Source organism: Balaenoptera musculus, chromosome 3, assembly GCF_009873245.2.
Source record: "Balaenoptera musculus isolate JJ_BM4_2016_0621 chromosome 3, mBalMus1.pri.v3, whole genome shotgun sequence".
Classification (NCBI taxonomy): domain Eukaryota; kingdom Metazoa; phylum Chordata; class Mammalia; order Artiodactyla; family Balaenopteridae; genus Balaenoptera; species Balaenoptera musculus.
In genome coordinates, this window is record NC_045787.1 from 40,371,978 (window position 1) to 40,398,585 (window position 26,608).

The 26,608-nt window shown below is 41.2% G+C and overlaps 1 protein-coding gene across 2 annotated transcripts in view; it reads right to left on the minus strand.

The window, feature by feature from the left end:
• Nucleotides 1–26,608, minus strand: part of ARL15 (ADP ribosylation factor like GTPase 15) — a 419,067-nt gene that overhangs the window by 270,926 nt on the left and 121,533 nt on the right. For both annotated transcript variants that reach the window (XM_036848566.1, XM_036848565.1), the window contains one exon: nucleotides 5,958–6,102. In XM_036848566.1, coding sequence (XP_036704461.1) covers nucleotides 5,958–6,102 — 145 coding nt within the window. The remainder of the gene's footprint in view (nucleotides 1–5,957; nucleotides 6,103–26,608) is intronic.

Below are 26,608 nucleotides of genomic sequence, written 5' to 3' on the forward strand. Positions count from 1 at the left end.
AGGTGCGCTCCACTGCCTTCTCCCTTGCATTGTTTGCAGTGAGAAATCTGATGTCACTCTTATCTTTGTTTCTGTGTAACATCTTTTCTCTGTTTTTAAGATTTCCTTTTTGTATTACTCGGCATTCTCCAGAGAAACAGAACCAATAGGATGTGTGTGTATACATAGAAAAATGTTTCAAGGAATTGATTCATAATACTATGGAGGCTGGCAAGTCCAAAATTTGCAGGGTGGGTCAGTAGACTGGAGACCAGGAAAGAGCCGATGCTGCAGTTCAAGTCCCAAGGCCACCCAGTGCAGATTTCCTTCTTGCTCTGGGGAAGTCAGTCTTTCATTCTATTCAAGCCTTCAACTGGTTAGATGAGGCCCAACCACATTATATAAAGAAATTTACTCAAAGGCTGCTGATTTATATCTTAATCTCATATAAAAACGCACTCACAGAAACATCCAAAACAATGTTTGACTACGTATCTGAGCACTGTGGCCCAGCCAAGTTGACACATAAAATTAACCATCACACTCTTATCACTGGCTTTAGTCATTTTATTAGGATGTGACTTGGTGTAGTTTTGTTCATATCTCTTGTGCTTGGGGTTCAATAAGCTTCTTGGATTTGTTGTTTATCTTCAAGTTTGAAAACATTTCAGCCATCATTTCTTCAAATATTTTTTTTCTGTCCCTTTCTCCACCCCCTCACCTTGACAGATTCAAATGTTAGGTGTTGCCATATGTTAGGTGACTTGGAGTTGTCCCACAGGTCACTATTGCTCTTTGCATTTTCCATTTTCTCCTCTCTCTCTACTGTGAGTAGTCCCAAATGTTAATGCCCTTCAAGGTCATTAATCTTTTTTCTGCAATGTCTAATCTGTCATTAATCCTATCTGGTATATATTTCACCTCATATATTGTAGTGTTCACCACTAAAATTTTTATATGGTTTTTTTAGAAATTTTGCATGTCTACACTTTTATAATAACAGTTTTAATGTCCTTCTTTGTTAATTCTAATCTTTGTGACAGTTATGAGTCAGTTTCAATTCACAGATTATTCTTCTCATTATGAATCATGTCTTCCTGCCTCTCTGCATGCCTGGTAATTTTTGATTAAATGTCAGGCATTGTGAATTTTACCTTGTTAAGTGCTGGATAATTTTGTTTTCTGTAAATCTTACACAGCTTTGTTCTGGGGTGTATTAAAGTTTCTAGGAAACTGTCTGAGCCTTTTGTCTTATTAATATGATTTGCTACATGGGTCTAGGGCAGTGCTCAGCTTAGAGCTGATTCCTAAGGCAAAACCTTCCTTAGTACTCGACCCACTACCTCGTGAATTGTGACTTTTCCAATCTGGCTTGTGGTAACAGGCATAACTCTCAGTCCTGTGTGAACACCAGGCACTGTTCCCTCTAGCCCTTTCAGATGGTTCTTTTGCTAGCCTTGAGTAGTTTCCTCATGTGCATGCAATGAATACTACGACACATACTCAAAGGAGACCCTCTACAGATCTCTAGGGTTCTCTCTCTGTACAACTCTCTCCTCTCCAGTACTGTGTCCTAGGAACTCTAGCTGCCCTAGTCTCTCCAGCTCTCAGCTCAATCCCCTCAATGCAGGGAGTCCACTGAGCTCCACCTCATTTCCCACTGGAGCTGTGCCACGGCCTGGGAACAGTCTTGAGGCAGTAGGCTGGGGCAACTGTGGGGCTCATCTCATTTGTTTCTCATCTCTCAGGGATGACTAACCCTTGTTGCTTGATATTTACTTTCTTAAAAACTGTGTTATATATCTTCTCTGTTTTTTGTTCCCCCCTTTTGGTTATTTCAGGTGGGAGGGTAAGCCAGTTCTAGTTACTCTGTCTTGACCAGAATCAGAAGTCTTCACTCATTCTTGCACTCCCTGTCCTCTATTGAACATCTTTGGTGTCTCCTTCTTCCTGATCACCACCCTTACACCTCTGCCCACTAGCATGCTCACATGGCACCTTTCCTTGCAAAAATAAACTCCTTTACCACTGCTTTCTGTGTTTCTGTCTACCTTCTTAAAAGAGTAATCTATGTGCAATCTTAGCCAGGGGCCCAAGGAGTAAAACGGACAGTCTGTGCCTCATTCCCTCTGCATGCTCACCACCCTCTCATGGTTCATGTTAGTTTCTACCTCAACGCTCTGCTGAAACTGGTCTACCATTGGTCATTAAGGGTCACCACATCCATGGCCTCCTCTCAGGTTTTAGACTTCTGTTTATATTATTTAATTCTGGTTCCTTTGATCTATTGTTCACATTTGACTTATATGATACTATATAGAACTGCTTGGTTTAGATTCCCTGTTTAATGCAGATGCTAGAATGTAAACTCCAAAGGGCAAGGATATTTGTCTATTTTGTTCACTGACGCACCCTCAGTGCCTAAATCAGTGGCAATCACGTAACCAGCATTCAATAAATGCAGAAAGAATGAATGAAATATAGTTGGTGCTTAGCACTCTTCTCCTCCCTCTCTGCCCATCATCCCTCAACAATCTCATGTAAATCAACAATTCAGTTGTATCTCAAATCTAGATCTCTTGCTATAAACTCTCTTTAGTCAGCCTGTCTTTTGGCATTTGGATCACTGTTGAAAGTCCTGCCAACACCTCAAAATTAGCATGTCCAAAACTAAGCTCATTATCTTGTATCTTAAAACTGTCTGTCACCTTCTTCCCACTTTTTATAATTCACTCAGTCACCAGCTAGAAGTCATATTTGGTTCTTTTCCTTTCCTCTCTATTTCCCAATATCTTTGACACTTTTATAGGATTAATGACATCTGCCTCTAACTCTCCATTCCCCACAGCCCCGATGGATCACCTCTCCATGTTACAGGTCTCTCTCAATAGCTTCTCTAGTCTCTAGCTTTGGGTCACAACTCATGCTATACCTCCACATCTTGGGCCTCAACCCAGTAAGATCACGAACTGTTCTCCAAATACACCCTATGCTTTCTATCCTTACTCTCCTCACCCTGTTCCTTAGATTCTCCCCATCATATGAGGCCCTATTTGAATGAGGCCTTCTTTGATCCCACAGATTACAAACGATCACTCTTTTAACTTTCATATTTATACCATCAAGTATAGCACTTATTCTGTCTTAGCTCCTGGCATATATTAAACATTCAATAAATTTAAACTGTTTATCATTGTAATCCTACCCCAGGTGTAAACTTCTTGATAGCTGAGACCTCCAAACAGGTCTCCAAAAAGGCACTGTGCCTGGTTCAGGACAATGACAACTCATAGAAGCTTGATATCCAAAATGTCAGCCAACTTACTAATTCATCAGAAAATCAATTAGCACACAATATTACAAATGGTTCCAGTAAGAGGAAAACATATTATTAAAAAATTGAATAAAAGCAAATATAGAACATATTGTATTGCAATTTACAAATAATAAATTATAAAATTATTTACAGATAATTTTGTACATTGTAATTCAAAACTGTGCTTCTAGTAATAGTGCTTCTCATTTATACCTCTGATAAGTGAAGAACAGTATACTTGTATTACTCATACATATTTTGAGGGAAGTTATTTTGCTTTAAAAGAATTGTTACGTTAATAAAGTTTGCATACTACATAACACATTCCTCAGAAGACGTCCACAGTTTTACAGACAACCAGCAAATAATACTCTCATCAGAAATTCTAAGGCTTGGGTACCACTAACCATCTTCATTTGAAGACCTGCACCGGCATCCTACCTCTGTCATTAGCTGTGTGAAAACAGCCGTATCACCATACCTTTGAGCCTCAGATGATTTAAAGACAGAATATGGAAAAAGAATCTTACCTGCCATAAAAAGCAGTTATGAGGTTCAGAGAGGTACGATATTTTATGTAAAAACATATGGATTCAATTTACTGTTGCAGGCTTATTCACTCAACAAGCATCTTAGCTATGCCCAAACCGTGTGCCAGGATCTGGATGCACAAGCTAAATAAGATGCTCTATCTGCCCCTTAGGCTGGGGAGACAAATGTGTCAACAGCGGTGTTGCAGGCACTAAATGGTAGAGAGATAGACACTTCACAGTGGGAGAGCAGGGAGTTCTCAGTTCCATGTAGGGGAAAGGAAGGTAGTTAGGAATGGCTTCCTGCAACAGGCCACACCTGAGCTCTGTTCATCCTCCCTGTGGCCTCACCAGTCATCGTGAACCCCTCACGCTTTTCCTCATCCTTTAATCAAGCTATGTCTCTGTTTCTTCACAGGTCCGCAGTTTCTTATCTACAATTCTAAACTCTGAAAAGCTTTCAAAGCCTGCACTCTTCCCCTAACTTATTTGGTGGCAAAACCCGGCCTGAAATAAGGTAAGGCTCTTGGTCATCAATATTATTCCTACTTACAGGAAATCCTAGTCAATGGTTCCATCATATACCCTTCACCTAAGCCAGGACCCGAGTCACCCTTGGCTTCTCTCTCTCTCCCTCATCCTCCAAACCCAACTGGCCAGCAAGCTCTGTCAATACCAGCCCTCCAATAAGTATCCTATCTATTCCCTCCCTTCTCCCCCTCCCTCCCTCCTCCCTCTCCCTCTATTCTCCCTCTCTCCCCCTACCCCGCTCCCTCCCATCACTGTCTTAGTTAATGGCTAATGGAGCTTTCCACAGTTCAGCCTCAGCATCATGGCTAGCGTGATCTTTCTCAAACGGATATTTTATCACATAGTTTCTCTTTGCTTCAAATACGTGCAGATGTCTCTGTGCTATCTACAAAGCTCAAATTCCTAAGTGTGGTATAAAAGGTTTTGCCAAGATTTGGCCACTGGCTATCTCCTGTGACTCAACTCCTGGCATTCTACTAACCATGTGTCGCAGCCACTCGGAAATGTGGTTCCCAGGAGGTAGCAACCTGTTTCAGGCCCCTCTGCCTTCACACAAGCTTCCCCTCTGTCCCCAAATCTTCTTTCTTCTGATTGCTCCTCCTCCTTTGTGTATTTCTGGACACAAGCTTAATGTCTGTGTGGCCCATAGCCTGAGTCTCCTGGAGTGCTGGGATCACTGCTTATCCCCAGCTTCTAACACTGGACCTAGCACATGGTAGGTGTTCAAAAAAGAAAGCTGTCTGAATGAACAATCTTTTTAAGTTTCCCCGACAATGTCTCAGCCCACTCCTTCCCTGTCAGTTCTCCCACAGCAGCTCTGGTTCTCACCTCCCATAATTTTCTCTAGTTAACACTTATCTTTCCTGCTTCATTTTCAGAGGAAAAAGAGGACACTTCTGGGGAGTGAGAAAAGTTCTTGGTGGCACACTGATACTCTGGGCCAGATGATTCCTTATGGAGGGGGCCCGTCCTGTGCAGTGTAGGATGTTTACCAGCATCCCTGGCCTCTACTCAAAAGAAGTCAGTAGCACCCTCCCCAAGCTGTAAGAACCAAAATGCCTCCAGACGTTGCCAAATGTCCCCTGGAGAGCAAAATCTGCCCTGACTGAGAACCACTGCCTAGACTGACTTTTCTTGGCCACCTCAGGGAACGACATGGTAAACCTGATCAACGGTCCCTGTGCCCACCACCTTCCAGGGAAGAAGATTCAGACGCTCACTTGTACCGTGTAGGGAGCGTGTGACCAACACGAGTAGGCTAGAGTGACACTTCAAGGGAGCAGGACGCTCAGTGGGCCTGAGATGAACCCATCGGTCACAGTACTAGAATTCCAGGTTGCAAGGTTAGTTTCTATCAACATCCTCCTGGCTTGATTTATTCAGTGGCGCTGAAATGACCAAAACTAGGGGGATGAAGCGTGCAGCAATTTGATGCTATTAAAGCCCCCCTTAAATATAGTTTGAAAAATAGAGTATCTAAAAATAAATAATAAACTGACTGAAGCATTTCAGTGAAATGAGGGGACCCCACCAACAGCATAGGAAACGAGAGCATCTCGGGGGTGAGGAAGAAACGGGCGAGGACCCGGCGCTGTACCCACCTGTGGTCGACACGACGCTGTCGGGGCTTTCACTGCAGAGCTTGGACAGCAGGCTGGTCTTGCCAGAGCCCGTGAGGCCTATGCAGACCAGGTCATACTCTGGGCGTGCAGGTGGTGGTCCCTTGCAGCAGAGTGCTCTAAAACACTGCCGAGAGAGGGGAAACGCGGCTCTTTTAAGCATGACTGTAGGCACAAAGCTTAGGCACATTTCAAATGACTATGTACTGAGAGGAAATTAAATAACCTACTGACTCTAAGGAGGAAAGGGACCTTTAGAGTGAGAGACCAGGAGGACATCGCCTTGACTAAGCAATCAAAGTTAACATCCTAGGAATGAGAACCACTCGGACTTGCCGGCTCCCCTCCTGCTGAGACGGGGTCACTGCGAGGGGTGCCACGTCACTGTGCAGCTTTGCTGCCAAAAATGCACCACCTGCATCCAAGCACGAGGAAATCAGACGACACCACTGTGAGGAACATTCTGCAGCACAACCAGCCTGCTCTTCTCTAAAATGTCAAAGAAAGACTGAGGACCTGTTCCAGGTTAAAGAAGACTAAAGAGACATAACGAATGCCATGCCTCCTGGATTGGATCCTGGATTGGGCGGGGGAAAAAACACCATAAACGACATTGTTGGGACAACAGGTGACAGCTGAATAGAGACTGAATATTAGAGCCTGCAATGACAGTATCACTTAAGGTTAAATTTTCTGAATTTAATCAGCAGACTGTGGTTACATAAGGAATATCATTGTCCTGAGAAAACACATACTAAAGTACTTAGAGATGAAGAGTCCTGACACCTGCAATTAACTGGCTAAGAACATTTCTAAATCTCTATCTCCATCACCATCTCTACGCCTAGATGGCGAGGAATGTGATAAAGCAATCATGGTAAAATGTTAATGACTGGGGAACCTGAGTAGAGTCTACAGGAAAGTCCCGTGTACTAGTCTTACAGTGCTTTGACATTATTTCAAAATAAAATGCTTTTAAAAATCATTAAATAGAATTCCTGTGGATATCACTGCCATCTTGACCCTTGCTAAATCTTGCTTCAGGTCAACTGACCTCAGGGTACTATGAACTGCTGTTTGCTCTGCAAGGGTTAAAGACAAGCAGATTTGGGAGGCTGGAAGCCATTCGTGCAGTTTTTGGTCTTTCTATTTATTTGACATCCACTTATTAGGGGCCATCTATGTGCCAGCTTGTAGAGTCTGAAGCATTTAGGACCTGAAAGATTCAACAGAGGAAGAGGGAGACAGAGAGGGAAGAGGGAGACAGAGAGGTAAGAGGGAGGCAGACCTATTGACTTCTGGGTCCTTTGGAGATCATGAGAGAAGAGACCTATAAAATGTCTGTGCTAATTCTTCTTACTCAGATGAAATGTGAGGCCTAACTGGCTGTCACACTCTCATAAATCAAGCTTGATTATTTCTCACCCTCACTTCTCATATCCACGTTAGTCAATTGACAAGTCCAGTCCATACGACCTCTGAAACAGGTCTAGAATCTGTCTGCCTCTCTCCAGCCCAGGCCACCGCTGCCTGGACAACATCAACATACTCCAATGGGTCCCAGTACATTCACCGTTGCCCCCTCTATTCTCCACACGACCTCCGTTATGATCATCGTGGTCTACAAGGCCTTCCATGATCTCTTCCACCCACCCCTCCAGCCTCACCTCCATGATTCTCCTCTTACTCTCCCTCTCACCCTCCCACCTCCAGCCACGCTGACCCCCTGGCACCTCAAGGCATTCAACATATGCTGCTCCCTCTTCCCCCCACCTCTTGGCATAGCGAATGCTTCATTGGCTTTCGGGTCCCAGTTAGAGCACCCCTTCCTGAGGGCCGCCTGCTCTGATGCTAAGAGTACATTAGCAATTCATGTCAAGCTCTCACAGCACTTTTGTGAATTCAGCACACAGACTATTACAGTTTCTCATTCATCACCAGACTGTGGGAACCATATCTGTCCATCTTCATCCTAGTATCCACAGTGCTTAGCAGAGAACACGGCATAGAAGCCACCCTCAGTGAATAACTGTTGAATGACGAATGAATGATATTTAAATTTCGCCTAAGAAAAGAGAAAAGAAAATGTAAAGGCTAGTAGGAAGCTTGATCTATGCTCTCTCTGGGTCCCCCATGCTTCAAGAAAATAGTGTTAAAATAAGAGAAACGCTTGACTTTTTCACTTCTCTGCAATGCCAGAAGTTTTAGCCCAGTTCCCAAAAGAGTGGTTTTGATGTGCACGACCTACTTTCTTGGTATGAAAGACCTTCTTTTTGTCCTAAATTCACTTTTCCTCGGCTTTTAAGGGGCTCTGCCTACTTCTGGTAAATTCTATGATTATCTAATCCATATTCTTCATGGATTTATTAAACTCTAATCATATTTCTTCTCCGTTGTTTAGAGCCTGAGGAGTCCTAATTATTTCAGTCTGCCTTCATATAGCAACCCCTCCCACTCCTCCATCATATTAGTGACTCTTCTCTGGCCTTACTTGAGCTCCATTTTGCCTCTCCTACAAGATTAATGACTATGACAATAAAAAGCATTCTAGATGCCAATACATCTCATCCCAGATTCATATGAAGGCTGGCTGATAACGTCTGACTCTTTGCAAACTTTTTCTTACCCATAAAAGAAACAAGTCTCCTGGACTCATGATTAGAGTTTTCCTGAGAGACAGATGTATGTATGTACGTATTCCCTCAAAGACTGGCTAGCAGCTATTCACTAAGAAGAGCTCTGCCAGGTTCAACCATGACAGACAACAGCACCAGTCACACAGCGGTTTCTCTTACTGGGCTGCTGTGATCTTTGTTGGGGGAAGAGGGGAGAGACCCTTTTCCTGCTCTGGACGCCGCCACCCACGCTCAGCTCCTCTGCCAGAACTCCCTTGGGCTAGCTCCTGGAAAGAGACCCGTTCAACTACCCCGGCCCAAACTATCATCAATCTTAAATACAAGATGAAATTGCAGGTGACTGATTGCTATATATTGCCCAGTTTCAATCAGTCATATGGCAATATTACTCAACATATTTTGGCCAAAAGTTCCAGAATTTCATTTTCATGTTTTTTTTAAACTCCAGAGTGTAAAAACTTTGCAGCCAAGCCCAATAATATCTACATCACCTGCTCATTTATTCTAGGTCACCCACGACATGTCTGACATAAAAGGCAATTTAGCAGTGACGTTCTACTCCACTCTCGTCTTTTATCTCCTCTCCCTCTGTTCTCCCCAGTGACGCCATCTCTACCCCAGAGTTCCAATCATGCAGATGGTAAAGGCACCTAACATGACATCTCCCCTCTCCCCCACTCTCTTTCCTGAATTTCAGGCTCTATATTTCAACTGTTCTGAAAGAACCCAAACTAAACCAAATCTGAATAAAACAAAAGCCCCCCTTCCCCCCCCTGCAAACCACAGTCTTTAAGAATGAGACATTTTGGAACATAAAAAGCATAAAGGTTAGACTGACAATTATTCTAAGGCAGCATCTTTGAAATAAGTCACAGACTCTTGAAGTATTTATTTGAAATAAATAAATCCTATGGTTAACAGGGGTAATGTCAGATTCGAGCCACAAAATAAGACTCTTAAAACTATGCTACTTCAAATGGGGGAAGAATGTTCATGTTTTTGGAGTCAGTTCCTAAAAACTGTACAGAGTTTTCACTTGGTTTTCGTTTTAAAACTTAATGAAGCTTTGGATCTCATAGTCAATTTACTTAAAATTACTCATTTTGGCCTCTAGACTATACTGTACCAAAGTTCATTGTGTCTGTCTCCTACAGCAGCTCGTGCATTGTTAAGGGTAAGCCCCTTTCACTGGTGTACAATGCTAAACACAATGCCGTCGGCCGTCCTGACAGCAAGCGGCAAACTCAGGCTTCATTCCCAGGCCAGACACTGAGGCATTGTATGACTCCGTGCAGGCCCGTAGACCTCGGCGGCTTCGGTCTCCCCGTGATTAACCAGTAACGTTTTAACACTATCGGCCACTTCCTTTCTTTAGGAGGACATTATGAGGCATCAGTTCAGTGCATCATGCTATGAGAAGCGTACCACACAGGTAAATAATTGCTCATCTTCCTAAGGTATCTTAGGTGATTGTTAGCTTTCTTGGGCGAGGGCCTGGCAGCCCACCATGCAGCTCAGACTGTGGTACTTCCCCTCCATCGGCCCTCAGCGGCCACCACATGCTCCAACCCGTCCCAGTCCAACCCAAGACACTAAAGACACACAACCCTTAACCTTCACTTGCAGCAGGCAATAGAGAACAGGGTAACTATGGGGGGTGGGGGGCAGGGGAGGATGGCGTCAGACAACCAAGGTCACAGCCTCTGTTGCCTCGATTGCTTTAGTTCACAGGTCTTTTCACATAGGGTCCGTTATAACTTGTTCCTTTCCAAAAGAACCCAGTGTCTCTCTCTTATCACGTCAGGATGCAGGATGTTACCCCCCAGCATGCTTCCACAAGCTTCTACCAACACTGTATGTGAGGAAACAGTGTGCCAATGTCTTGAGAGAGGGCCAAGACCGGAATCACCAGTAGTAACTCTGTGTCGTAGACTTTGGACAAATTGTATAACCCTTAGCTGAAAGGTGGATTAGCCAAAAAGCCCAAGCAAAACCTTAGGAATACTTGCTTCAAGGAGGATGATCACATGTATCAGGAAAAAAAAATAAGCAAAAGATTAAATTGCAAGTATTTCAGTCTGGTGGTCTAGCACCAAGGCAGCAAGATTGTCTTAAAATGTCCCCATTTCTGTTGGGGACAGCGCCAGACATCGGTAGGTCTGTTGAGCACTGCCCACAGCAGGACTCAGTGAATAAACTCCTCAACAAACTGACGCTGTAAAGCACCAAGGAAGCACCTGAGTGTATATCGCACTTCCCTCTACATCTCCGCCTTAATGATGCCAGCCACCCTCCGGATCACTCTAGTCCCTCAAACAGTCCGAGCACTTCGTGTTTCTGTGCCACCCGGGTCCCGTGCACTCAGAGGGAAAGGCTCTCCCCTCTCTTTTCCACCTGGCACATTCCCATTCAAAGTTCTGCTCAGATGGCACCTCCTCCGGAAAGTCTCCCATTCCCCCGGCGAGAACTATTCCTTTCTTCCGCTCTTTGGTCCTTTAACGCACTTCTAGCACTGCAGTGAGTATTATGCCACGTGTATTTTTTACTGACCGTAAGAATTATCAGATGACAGAATTATGCACACTGACCCAAAGACATATTCATCCTTGGTCTGACTGTTGGTTCAAAAAGTTTAATTTTACAGCTACCAAGCATGGCCAGGCACCAAAGCAGAGGAGCAAAGCTGTCATACAATTCACCATTCTAGACAGAGTCCTGCTCGAAATCTTCCCCCTCTGGCACTGGCCCCTGCATTGCCCGCATCTCCTACCATTCCGTCTCGCTAAATCCCTAGCCTTTGGGGACGTGGCATTTGTTTCAATTGATGCTCTGTTTTTCATCATGAATACATGATCTTATTCTGTGCATGATTTCAATTTGATTGAGGCTCTGTAGAGTTGCTGGAAAATTTTCTTCAGTCAGTGTCGGGGCTTCCCGCAGCTATACAGTCACTGCCCGAGCCCCATACTACCTCTTCCTCATTTAAATACGGGTCTTGCCAAACAAAAACCGGAGTTTTCCTATGGCGGATGACCAGGTCTTTCCCTGGAGTCCTCAGGTGAGGCCTGGCACTGTGCTCAATAAATACTTGTCAGATTAACAAAAAATCAGTTAGTTGGTACCTAAAAGCAAGAGAAGTCACCCATGACTTGAAGTGGATATATTTCTTAGGTGGTTTGGTTTCAAAACCAAAAATAGGCACCTATATATTCCGAACCTCACCAACTCTCACAAGGACGAAAGGAAGGCAATTTCTAGAATGTTTTCTAACACTAAACATGTTCACTGAATAAAACATTAAGAAGCATATTAATATCCAAAACTACAAGATTTAAAATATTCTCCAAGTCTATAACAGTCAAATATGGGTCTGTCTTTTGAAAAGACAACCAAACATGTTTATAGGGCTTGTAAGAGCTGCTTAAGCTCTGGAAAAGACACGAGGAAGAATCGGGTCCTAATAACACAAAAACAAAACCCCAAGACGGTCAGTACTATTAAGCACAAGATATAAATGATTTGTGTGTGTTAATTCACTTATAAGAACAACCCAATGAGAAAAGCATCGATACTTCGCACTTCCCATTTTAAGACTGGGAAATTGAGGCCCAAAGAAGTTAAACTTGTTAAGTGGAACCAGGATTTGAACCCTGGCAGTCTGGCTCCAGAGCAATTTTCTGAGTGATGGGAATGAAAAGCCTCTGACACCTGAGAGTGTGTCACGTAGAGGCGACGTTCGGGGCATTCTTCGTAGAGGGCAATGTACAGATATGAAAATATGCCAGAGTTTGTAAGGTACAGAGTAAGGGCCAGAGCTGGGGCTCCAACCCGGGCTATTTGGCTCCAGAGCTCTTACTCATGTCCTCTTGGCCTTGGTACAGCCACGTCTGGAGTCAGGGCTCAGAGCCTCGGAAGTGGGGTGTTGTCTCGAGGGAGTGAAGGGGGGCTTTAACAAGGCTGCCTGTGTAACTGGACAGATGCCTGGCAGAGGAAGGGGAAGATGCAAGTCTCGGTACTGCTTCCTTCCCTGCACTGTCCGGCTCATGGCCTTTCATTCCGGGCAGACAACCTGCATCTTTCTCCCTGGACACTTAGAGGAACTGGGTTCCTTTGGGGCGGACTTAGGGAGCAGGGAAGGAGGAGGGCGGCCGGCTGGGCTGGGAGACAAGGGGATACTGAAGGGCTGCTGGCTTCTCTTTCCCGCTGTTTGCTTCTTCCATTTAACCCTTTTTTGTCCTCTGGAAAGGACAAAGCTTGTCTATGAAGAGAAGCTAGCTGCACAGATTTCTGATTCTAAACATGGTAAATAAGGGGAGAAAAAAACCTCTAAGGGAACAGTCCTCAAGTTTTCCCCTTTAAAATGTGTGCATGTAAACTGTACCTCAATAAAGTAAATAAATAAATAAGCAAATACTAAACAAAATAATATGTGTCAGGGAAGAGTATGGGAGAAAATACATAAATAAACTGGGCTGTGTGGAAATCCATGTCAAAGAGATGGTCTATATGAACATGCAAGCTTTTAGCTAATCCTTTCTTTCCATCTGCAAGAAGAAAAATGAATTTCAAAAATGCTCTGATGTCTTGGATTATTTAGTAGGTCTTGCAAAGAAGTGAAAAGAATATAAATTCCAAATGGCACCTCAGCTACAGAAATAATCAGCAGGGCAATAGTGTACTGTGAAGAGGCCCTTGATCACCAGGCGGATCCCAGCAGACGACTCCTCCCCAGGTTACAAGAGCAATCCACTTTTTGAGGTGAAAAATCCTGTGGCCCTTTAAGACCCTAGTGGGAAAAACAATAAATTGTTTTTACAGAAGATGGGTCAAACCTTTCGGCCATGTGGGCTGCTCTGAGCTCACAGATTGTCCCAGGGCTGAGGCTTCTGGCCAATACATCACACTGCCTCAGGACACTAAGTCTGTCTTTGCCTTACCCTTTGTATTTCTCAATCCACATTCCTTTTTGGGGTGAAATACTCCATTATTTCTGCTTTGTTCTGGGCTGTCTCCTGTCTCTGTCCCTATTAACTCGTGGCAACAAAAGAAACAAACAGAAGCAGGGGATTTCATGCTTAGCAGCTACAGACATTGGCCTCACGGCTTTGCAGAGGGGCAGACATTTGAGACTTTGAATGGAAGAGAGTGCCGCGGCGCTGAACCAGACCAGGGGCCCACGTGGCTCCCGGTCTGTGCCTCAGTCATCCTGATCAGTGGCATTCATGAGTCCTGGTACGTGTATTTCCAGATGAGCCACAAGTGGGGTTTTAAAAGTTAAGGCACGTATCTGATAATTAGATTTAAAGAGACTCTAATTCGAGATTCTCCTATATTCTAGCAATCCAAAATTTCAGGTCTTCTCGTATTGGAAATAGATCAGGGGGATAAGATTTTTTTTTTTTTTTAATAAAAATGAAGAAACTCAGGAGGAAGCTAAGTAGAAAATAAATGTCTTTCTTATTTTTAAGATGTAATTTTTCTCTTATCATGACTAGATGGAATATCTAATTTTTATAATGACAGAATTATCCAGTAAAACTAGCAGTAAATTCCCCAGGCATGACTGTCTGTAATGAGAAGCAAGCTAAATGAATATTCATAAACGTATCCAAATCAGGGCTTCACCTGGGTCAGTTTCAGGCCATTTATTATTTTTTTCCCTAAAGAGCAAAGAAATACAAATTTAGTTGAACGTGAAAGAGATTAATACATTTTGTATTGAACCTCTTTTTTGGTCACTTTCTGAATAGAATGTTTCTAAACAGAAAGTCGGGCATAAAAATACTTAAACACTTTTACTATTCCTTAACAATGGCATTTTTCTATACTTTGTACACTTAGGAAAAATCAGGGAATGGAAACATTTAAAAAGAGCTAGACTCCCTAGGTAGATCTTCCAGTGGATGGATCATCTAAAATCTCCCAGGAAAGATCCCAGCAAAGCAGATTCTCTCTGTTCTTGGTGCTTTTTGGAACTGGAGATGGGGAGCTTTGGAACGGCTGAGAGAAAAACAAATCAAACTAAAGTTGTTTTCCTTGTAGACCCTAACAGTGAAAATCCTAATTCCATATTTTTGGACCACAGGGCATTCCTTCACTTAACAATCTTCAGGTTCCATGAAGATGGAACTCAGCCCCACATAGCCTCTCAGTCACCAATTCCCTTAAATCCACCCATTTGGTCTCTACCATCTCCCCATTCCTACAGTCTCCGACAGCACGTCACCACTGTCTCCTGGAAAACACACTGTCTTTCCTAACTGGTGTCCCTACTTCAGGTCTTACCCGACTCCAATTCAGTCTCCAAAATGCTAATAATGATCTTCCTAAAACACATCAAGTCATTCCCATGATTTAAAATCTTTCCATGGCTACCCATAGCTGTCAGGAAAATGACCAAACTTCTGATCTAAGCAGATAGGCTCTTTATGATCTGGCCTTTGCCTTCATTTCTGGCCTCTGATATTTGTTAGAGGGATTACATAAGATAATGTTCATAATGTTTACAAAGCACCCAAACTGGGGTTCAACATGTGAAACTTAAAATATAATTATTTTAAGTTTATAATTATAATATAGAATATTTATAATTATAATATCTGTATAATAATTTGTTTTTATTTTCCCACCATATACATGGCCCTCATGCCAACCATGCAGACCTATGTGCAGTTCTTGATCCAGTTTCCTTCATGATCCACGTCATCAAAGGGGCTGACCCTCTGCCTATGCATCATTCTCCACTATCTCCCTCTGGCTGGCACCTGGTCATCCTTCAAAATTCAGCTCAATGATCATTTCTTCCAGGAAGACTTCTGTGGCCCTCAGTCTGATTGAGATGACCTTCTTCAAACTCGCTTAGCACCTTTTCTGTTCCACTGTCCTGACGCTCATCATTCTGTCAAGTAAAGGTGATCTACAGTCCTTCTTCCCCCACTTGGACTTGGAGCACTTCAATGCAGGCTCCACTTCTGATTTAATTTTGGAACCTGAGTGTCTGACACAGCATCCACCACGTGGTAGAATGAGCTCCTCAGTGATTCAGTACGTGGCTTTGATTAAGTGCATGGTCAGACAAGCCTGAGATCCAACCTTACTGTGATCTGGAGAAGTTACTTCACCAACACCTGTTTCCTAATCTAGAAAGCACGGATCATCTCATAGGATTGTTGGGAGCAGTAAATGAGGTACTATGTATCAAATGCTCAGAACAGTGTTCAGTAATCAATAGGTATTGTTATCACCATGATTGTGGTTATTAGATTTTTTTCACTTAGAAAAGTGTTTTCCTAAAAAATTGACTTTGTGACCACCCATCAGGACTCTTCTCACAGTGCACAGTGCAAGATAACTCAGGGTCTGGATTTATTTTATTGTCCATTTGGTCAAAGATCTGACCTGATAAGCCAAATACCAGTGGTGGCTAATCATACAGAGACAGTCCTTTTGGTTTGCTATAATAAGAACTATTAAAAGAGAGCATAATATGATGTAGAGTGGGACCATCACTGTATTTTTTCTTCCCCTGAGAGGAGAAACAGCTTTTAAACACGACTGGTCTATCTTAGCAGTTAAATCAATTCTCTTTGATTATGAATCTCCTGCTATGTCTATGCAGACCTAGACAAAAGCATAATGGTGGCAAGGGGAGGGGGTGGTGGTAGTATCTGTGATCCCTGTGCATCCTCAAATCACGTTGCTTTAACTGCTGACAAAGACAAATGTTTACTCTGGTCTAATGTGGAAGAGCCAATACAGTGAACTAGACGCTATCTCACCTCACACATCAACACACGTGTCAGACAGACTCTGATTGCAAAGTCTGTTATTGGTGATGAGAGAGGCAGAGAGGGCACAGCTGGATATTTCAGATCCACAGCTGAGCTGGCAGCAGTGGTAGTTCAAGCCATCTTCTCACTTTATAAGCTGGAATTAATCAGAGAGTTATTTAAAGGTGTGTTTTATTAAAGAGGCACTTTCGAACCAGGAAAATATGATATTTGAACATCATAGGTGTTTTTTAAAATGGGTGTCCTCCTTTTTCTTTTGTACCAGAGAAGGTTCTGCTTGCAAATACCAGAAAAGTGATTTATTGGAAGGATACTGATAATTCACAGAACAGATGAGAAGACTAAAAAAATGCAAGAACCAAGGCAGCCCGCTGTAACACCGCAGCAGCCATTAGTACAGGAGTCACCACTTGTACTAACTGCTTGGCATCCCGTACTGAACTCCACTGCAGCATGAGAATGACCTCTGACTACTCCAACCCGGTACCACGGACCATCAAGCTGGAGCATCCAATTGGCCAAGCCTTGGTTTCACGCTGGGGCCCTGGCTGCCAGGCAGTTAAGAAAGAAATAGCTGACCCCTACCTTCAGCAATGAAAGAAGGGAGCCCTGACCCCAAGCTCTTGTGGGATTTGTCCCTAAATAGACTATTCACTTACAGGGCAGCCATAAACAATATCAACTATACATTTTGTCCTTTGGCCCAAAAGACAATAGACTTTCTCTATTATTACAATTTCAAAACATAAAATAGACAGAACAATATTTGTTGATCTTCCAATTCCATGGACTTATTCTGATGGAATATGCCAGAGTCCTGGGCAGAGGGCAAGATGAAAGCTAGTCGAAAAATCTAAGCCGGGATTTTCCTGAGCAAAATGTTTTACCCTCTCAGTGTCCCACTTGTCTACTATTATTTAATACTCAGCTCTCCTATTCCACATGCATTCTCTTCTTTCTTTTCATACTTCTACCAATAAATTATTACATGTAAGAAGATGGGAACTGGCTGTGTCTGTGTAGGAAGCTGATGCCTGACAGCTCTTATGTCTAAACTTGCATATTCTTGCTTTCCTTTCAACTTTAATATCTTGTAGGAGGAAAATGGGGCAGGACATACTTGGAGGTGTGTGTAGCACCTAGCTTTTGTTAATTAAGAACAAAAGCTCAATCAGGTAGACTGTGCTATTGCTTGTTACTAGAAACATAGATATAAACTCCCTAAGGATATATGACTGGGCTTTTCTTTTTTTTTTTTTTTTTAATCAGACTACTCTGGTTTTCTACATATTTATCTAAGTAATGCATAATCCTTCAAGTCTCTCTTTTCTAATTTGCACATTACACCGTAATTGTGAAGCAACTGTTACAACAACAAAAAACTACTCATCAGGAACACGTAAAAAATACCAAAACCCAAAACAGAAAAACCAGAGCAATCATATTTATGGTCAACAAATAATTTAAAAAATCATAGTCTTTGGCCGACAAATTCAGCTTTCCCAAAAAAACAAAATCTGAAGGGTTACAGTAAACAAGCATGTTAAAATATAAATCAAAAACAAAAAACCAAAAACAGTAGGGGGAATGAGGTTGGAAGGGAAAGGATTAAAGGCATATGTTTAAAAATAGGACATTATGCCTCATTTATTTGGTGACTCTGTGGAAATTTTATGACATTCATCCAAGGAATTATGACTACACCTGAACAGATTATCCCCGCCATGGCTCTCCAAAAGGAAGAAAGGGCATATACTCATGACTATTTGAACTGAGTGTTAGAATCGATTTTATAATTACAAAAATAGTGGATATGAAGGTCCTCAAGGGAATTGTTCATGGACAAATTAGAGACTGTGTTGGCAGAGATAAAATATTCATCACCAAAAGAGTACATAAGAAGTATTTGAGATGATCAGGGCTCATTTGGGAACCACACAAGGGGAATAAGATATCACCAGAAAAACGCGAGTATTCTCGTAAAAACCTGAAACAAAGAATTTCGGTCATAACAAGTTCTGCATCTATTAAAATTAGACCTCATTGTCATGTAATCTGGGGGCAGTGGGGTAAAGAACAAAAATTGCCTTGAGATTTTCTTAACATGCAAGACTTTCAAAGCAACTATACAATAAAAACCATAGCTCTCTCTTCGAGCCTATTAATGTTTTCATATTTTACATTACAGTTTCTTACAATTTGCAAATCTCTCTCTGCCCACAAAGAAGGATAAAAGATACGGAACCTTAAAACATGAGATTTTTGAAATGATGTATTATACAATGTTAAATCCCATATTACTTCTTACGTTTTATTACATGTTTGTATTATAAGCCACATCCAGTCCTTCACTGAAAGAAATGAGAAGAGAATGAAGGCGATAATAAAAAGATAGACATCAAATAAAATTTGATCAAATAGTGGCAAGAGATATTCTCTAAATCACATCCAATTTAGGTTAATGTAGGTACTTCAAACTTTCAAAGACTGATGGAAAGGCAAGAAGAGTTACAAGAGGACATCCTAAAGACAGCACTAAATAGTGTGATAATCTTTGACTTGACACAGGATATGGCTTCAGCAGCAGTTTGAACCGCAACCTCGAATATTTGACTGAATCTCAGCTTGAGAACTTTCTACAACACTTTCATTAAAAGCCCCAATATTCAGTGTATACAAATGTCAAATCATTATGTTGTACACCTGAAACTAATGTCAATTATACTTCAATTTTAAAAGCCTCAATATCTATTTTACTTCAATTGACAATGAGATTTCAAAAGGATAAATTAAAGATTTAGAAAACAAAGTACACAATATTGAAAATCAACTACTACTAGCAATTAATTATACTTTAAATATGTTCACTCCTCAATTTTAGCACAACTTCTAACAACTTAATACTCAAATTATATGGCTATAAAAAGCACATCAATTAACAGGTCGGGCTAACCTCGCCCCACTTCTTCCTCCCTTTCTCTGCTTTCAAAGCTCCTTGAAAACATCATCTCTATTTCCCCTCTTCCCTTTCTCTCCTGAACCCACTCCTAACAGGCTCTCTCCTTGTCAGTCATCAGTGATGTCTACACTACTAGATCCAATGGTCAAATCTCAGCCCTTGTCTTACAGGTCCTTTCCGTTAACACGATTACCACTGCCTCCTTTAAAAAGCTTTCTCACTAAACTTCTAGACACCACGCATTTCTGGATTCTCTCTTATTTCACTGGGAAGGGGGTTCCTTTTCAGTTTCTTAATCTCATCAGCCTCTTACCATCGGAATACTTGGGATGACCTAAAGCCTCTTTAGGTAGCTACACTCACTTCCGTGCTGACTACCTCCAGTCTCATGCTTTCAAATCTCTCTAGATGCTTTTAACTCCTAAATTTATATCTGTACCATGGACCTCTAAACGCATATATGCAAATGCCTTCTCCACATTCCTCCTCCGGGATACTGAGTCGGCATCTTGAACCTAACATACCCAAAACACAACTCATAACTCATCCCTAAACTTTTTCCTCAGCTCAGTTAACAGCAACTCCATTTTTTTTTTTCAGTTGCTCAGGCCAAAAACCCAGAATGATCCTTGGCAACTCCTTTTCTCTTAAACCACACATTCAATCCATCAGGAAACCCTGTCAGCAATAGCTTCAAAATATTTCCAGAATCCAACTACTTCTTACCACCTCTGCCCTTCCCACTCTGTCTAAGCTACTGTCATCTTGCCTGGATTACGGCAAGAGCCTCACAACTGGCTCCCTGCTTCCTCTCTAACCTCCCTATAGTCTATTTACAACACAGTAGTCAGAGTGATCCTGTTAAAATGTGTCAGGTCACATCTATTTTCCATGCAAAATCCTCCAAAGGCCAGCCCATCTCACTCAGGATAGAAAAACTACAGCCCTTATAACAGATTACGAGGTCCCATAAAACCTGCCACAACCTCCCTCCCACCCCACCCCCCAACTGTTTCTATGGCAACATCTACTATGATTTCCTCCCTCAGTCAGTTGCTCCTTGTTGTTCCTGGACCATGCTAGGGACAGTCCTACTTCAGAGCTTTTGCACTTGCCATTTCCTCTGTCTAGAAATCGCTTGCCCTAGACACACACAGACTCACTCCTTTATCTTGTCTGGGTCTTTGCTCACACGTCACCTTTTCAGTGAGACTTACCCTGATCACTCTATTCTAAAACTGCATCCTCCCTGCCTCACGACATTCCCTATCCCCCTTATATGTTTTATGTCTTTGCACAGCACTTACCATCTTCTTACCTATTCAATAACTTACTCATGCATTGGTTTACTGCCTGTGTCCCCTCATAAGAATGTAAGTCTCATGAGGGCAGGAATTTTTGCAGGATTTTGACTGATGCATCCCCAGCAACTAGAACATGGCCTGGCATAAAATATACACCCAATAAATATTTTCAAACTAATTGGTTGAATGGTTTCCATGGCTTCTTCACAACCATACTGGATTATTTTCTAACCTCTTTTTGGATTGAGGTTGATACAATTCTATATTCTATCCATATTTTTCTTGGGTGGAAGGAACACATTCTTTTAAATCACCTATTGGTTTTGGCATATCTTACAACTTTTATCTGACTCTCACCAAGCGTAGTCCTCCTCTAGAACTACAACACTAAGTTCACGGCAGTGACAGACAGGGGGAGGCTGAGGCAGAGTCCTAGAGTTGTCCAACCTTTATAGGTTGGGCACCAGAGGAGAAACCAACCAGCCTGATAGGGAAAAAGCTAGGAAACACAGTGTAACAGAAATCAAGAAAAGTCGAGTGCTTCTAGAGGGAGGAGATCATCAACTAAGATGAATGCTTCTAAGTAGTTACGTGAGGATCAGAACACACAGATAACCACTGTATTTGGGAATATGGAGGATGCTGGTAATCTTGACAAGCACAATTGTAATGAAGTGGTGGAGGTGGAAATCCAGGGTACGTCCTTATGTCCAACGACCTCCTCACTTGGCATGCTTCACCTGAGCCAACCTTCCGTTCTCATTGCTTTGACTACATTGATGATTTCTCAATCCCATGTCCAGCTTCAGCCTCTTTCTGGAGAAACCAAGCAGTGTGTCTAAACTTCCTGTTAGATATCTACACCTAGATATTCCTTAGGTACTCAAACTAACAAAAACCCAAATTCACTACCAATCCTCCCACCCGTTTGTCCCTCCTTTCTGTATTCCCTACTTTAGTAAATGTCATCATCATCCAACCCAGCATTTAAAGCTAAAATCCTCTTAACATCCTAGATCCTTTCTCTCTCACACTGCTCACAATTCATAAAGGCCCCATACTCATGTTGATTCTACCTCTTAAATATTTCATGTTCTCTATACCTATTGTTTTGCAATAAAGCCATTATTTCTTGACAGAACTGTCACTACTTCAACATAAATACTGTACCAAGCACATCACAGGTGCTCAATCAGATACTTGTTGATTCACTCAAGGAGCTCATATGGCCCTATTATAAACTGCTCAGATATATGGTTATAAAATCAATTTTTAACCTTAATAACCATTATTGAATTTTTAAAAAGACAAACTGAATACTCTGGGGCTGAGATACTATGAATAATAATACTGTAAATAGAAAGATCCCAAAATACCATCTGGGTTTGAGTGTCCCCTGGGAGACTATGGTCGTGAACACTGTAGAGTTCTGACTGCCACTCACTGGAATTACTCTCACTGACCATTGCTTTCCATAGTTCCTTCTTGTCCACTCAGCCTTCTTCAACAACATATTTTCCCTTCAGAACTTACTCTACATGGTCTAAAAGCCATAACTCCAACGAAGGAACCTGAGCATTGCTAACAAGCAGACAAAATACGTAACGTAAATTATTAGTTTCTCCTTGTCAGAGGCAAGGACCCAATGAGACGTTCATCTTGAACAAGAAGTGGTAAGTCATGACTGGGAGAACACCAGCAAGGGTAAATGATGATGCAAGCCTCAGCCTCAGAGCTCCTCATCTCTTCTGCAACTTTCTGAGACCCAGCAATATAATCTTGACCTTGATAACCTCCATAGGGCCTTGCCAGGAGAGGACAGAAAAGACCTCAAGAAGTATTTTGGCCCCAAAACGTTTTTGAATCAAGTTAGAGAAAGTTATGAAACTCACAGTTGTCATACTTGACTTGCGTCCAGAAACACAACTCAAATGAAGCATGTAGCCTAAATGGTTGATGGTTTTCAGCTGGATGTACTTTCCAGCCACCTAAAATGAAAAATCTTTCTCTAATCTCATCCTAATAAAAATCTTTGACCTGGCCAAAAAAAAAAAAAAAAGCCCTATATACCTTTATGGCAAAGTAGGAAGAGGGGGTAGGTAACAGAAAATAGAATGACTACACAGTTTTGTACTTTTAATCTCTGATATTTATAGATTAAACACCTTTTGGAAGGCCAAAACCTGGAAAGAATCTGCTTCAGCATACCTGACCCATCATGCACACAAAATGAATCATCTTTTATCTAGCTCATACCACAAGAGAGTTTTACTCTTAGCTGAACAAACTTCCCAAAGGGACACCTAGTCATGCTATTCAGAATCCCAAAGGGCTGGCCTTGAGAGTAGGGTATCCCGATCTCTCTCTACTAGTGGATTGAATGATATGGAGACCCCTCTAGAGACACTAAGGATGTTTATTTACTCAGGAAATAAATCCATATTCCTTTTGTCCAAGAGGCAATAATCGTTCTCAATTCTCAAGGCCTAGGTTTCCCTAACTCCTCCTCCCTCCCTCTAGGCTCACATTATACTCCGTATTCTCATAGTATTTGGTTCATGTTGCTAACGTACTACTTACTACATTGCACTAGAGCCAAAGTGCATACTGAATGTCTGTCTTCCCCATTACATATTAACTCTAAATCATTCTTTATTCAACTTTGTATCATCATGCCTGACACATAGTATGTTTGTGAAATGTGTAAATCAATGGATAAAATTAATCATGGCTGGTCTCAAGCAAATTGAATACATCCATTAAAATAGTCCAGAATCATTAGGTTAGATTAATGGAAAATATGAAGGTTTTAGTCTCATTTTTTTTGAGGTAGATTCTCTACTCAGCTACCCATATTCTAATCAATAATTCTCTAACGTGTTTCAGAAAGATTTGAAGAAGATATTCCTTGTCTTAGACTTTGAAAAGCATCCTGGAAAAATAACAGATGCAGAGATGTTTATTTTTTAAAAATAAAATTTTAAATGAGATAGACACACTTACATGCTGACTGCTCTCTGGGAGTAAGAACGAAAACCACACATTGTCTGAATTATTCTATTTAAATAAGGACAAAGAAAGATAACACTGCTTGAAAGCTTCTGGAACCAGGAGTCTTGACTCAGCTACACTCCCTTATAACAACCCTCTCCCCAGTCCTCAAAATTGGAGTGTTCCTCTCAAAATCAAGCAACCTGTGCAGTTATATCTGGGTAGCAAGATGCAGGAGAGGGTCATTTTCAACAGAAAGGGTAATTAAAATCCTGCATTCAGACAATCATCAATGAAAATGTGCAATAAAATGAACCCAACTTTTGTCTTGTTTTTACTCATAAGGAATCATGCAAAGAGCAAACATAAGAATAAAAGGATACAAAATATCATGATGATTTAAATAGCTACAAAAACAACAACTCCTCACAGGCTAGAGAAGGAAATAATTTTCTATCTTCATTAATCAAAAAGTTGGCCCAACCCTCATATTTCCGGAAAACTTCTGTTATCTGTAGTCCAGTTACAGACACATACAGATGTATACTTAATTTTATTTTCTTCTCTATTTTTTCTGATGTTTAAAGTAATCCTTGCAAATAATTCAATCAATCAAATGTATAAGGGAGAATGTGTAATTTCCGCATTATTCTAACCTCCTAGAGATTATTGATGGTCAGTTCTTCAACTATTTTACGCATATACTACTTTATATGCATCTTTTTTCCTCTTTTTTAAAACAGAGGAAATGAATTGCATACAAGAGGGATCACTGTATGCCTAATTATACAACGAGCTCATCGTTTTTCTGATTTATCACAGACAATGCTCTGTGTCATAATAGAGTACTGATTCTTTTTTTTATTTTTTGAATTTTATTTATTTATTTTTTTATACAACAGGTTCTTATTAGTTATCCATTTTATACATATTTGTGTATATATGTCAATCCCAATCTCCCAATTCATCACACCACCACCCACTCCCCCTGCCACTTTCCCCTCTTGGTGTCCATACCTTTGTTCTCTACATCTGTGTCTCAATTTCTGCCCTGCAAACCACTTCATCGGTACCATTTTTCTAGGTTCCACATACATGCGTTAATATACGATATTTATTTTTCTCTTTCTGACTTACTTCACTCTCTATGACAGTCTGTAGATCCATCCACATCTCAACAAATGACTCAATTTCCTTCCTTTTTACGGCTGAGTAATATTCCATTGTATATATGTACCACATCTTCTTTACCCATTCATCTGTTGATGGGCATTTAGGTTGCTTCCATGACCTGGCTATTGTAAATAGTGCTGCAATGAACATTGGGGTGCATATGTCTTTTTGAATTACGGTTTTCTCTGGGTATATGCTCAGTAGTGGGATAGCTGGGTCATATGGTAATTCTATTTTTAGTTTTTTAAGGAACCTCCATACTGTTCTCCATAGTGGCTGTATCAACTTACATTCCCACCAATGGTGCAAGAGGGTTCCCTTTTCTCCACACCCTCTCCAGCATTTGTTGTTTGTAGATTTTCTGATGATGCCCATTCTAACTGGTGTGAGGTGATACCTTATTATAGTTTTGATTTGTATTTCTCTAATAATTACTGATGTTGAGCAGCTTTTCATGTGCTTCTTGGCCATCTGTATGTCTTCTTTGGAGAAATGTCCATTTAGGTCTTCTGCCCACTTTTGGATGGGGTTGTTTGTTTTTGTAATACTGAGCTGCATGAGCAGTTTATATATTTTGGAGATAAATCCTTTGGCCATTGATTCATTTGCAAATATTTTCTCCCATTCTGAGGGTTGTCTTTTTGTCTTGTTTGTAGTTTCCCTTGCTTTGCAAAAGCTTTTCAGTTTCATTAGGTCCCATTTGCTTATTTTTGTTTTTATTTCCATTACTCTAGGAGGTGGATCAAAAATGATCTGGCTGTGATTTATGTCAAAGAGTGTTCTGCCTATGTTTTCCTCTAAGAGTATTATAGTGTCCAGTCTTACATTTAGGTCTCTAATCCATTTTGAGTTTATTTTTGTGTATGGTGTTAGGGAGTGTTCTAATTTCATTCTTTTACATGTAGCTGTCCAGTTTTCCCAGCACCACTTATTGAAGAGGCTGTCTTCTCTCCATTATATATCCTTGCCTCCTTTGTCATAGATTGGTTGACCATAGGTGCATGGGTTTATCTCTGGGCTTTCTATCCTGTTCCATTGATTTATATTTCTGTTTTTGTGCCAGTACCATACTGTCTTGATTACTGTAGTACAATCTTAGTAGTATAGTCTGAAGTCAGGGAGTCTGATTCCTCCAGCTCCGTGTTTTTCCCTCAAGACTGCTTTGGCTATTCAGAGTCTTTTGTGTCTCCATACAAATTTTAAGATGATTTGTTCTAGTTACGTAAAAAATGCCATTGGTAATTTGATAGGGATTGCATGGAATCTGTAGATTGCTTTGGGTAGTATAGTCATTTTCATAATATTGATTCTTCCAATCCAAGAACATGGTATATCTCTCCATCTGTTGGTATCATCTTTAATTTCTTTCATCAGTGTCTTATACTTTTCTGCATACAGGTCTTTTGTCTCCCTAGGCAGGTTTATTCCTAGGTATTTTATTCTTTTTGCTGCAGTGGTAAATGGGAGTGTTTCCTTAATTTCTCTTTCAGATTTTTCATCATTAGTGTATAGGAATGCAAGAGATTTCTGTGCATTAATTTTGTATCCTGCAACTTTACCAAATTCACTGATTAGCTCTAGTAGTTTTCTGGTGGCATCTTTAGGATTCTCTAGGTGTAGCATCATGTCATCTGCAAACAGTGATCATTTTACTTCTTCTTTTCCAATTTATATTCCTTTTATTTCTTTTTATTCTCTGATTGCCCTGGCTAAGACTTCCAAAACTATGTTGAATAATAGTGGTGAGAGTGGACATCCTTATCTTGATCTTAGAGGAAAT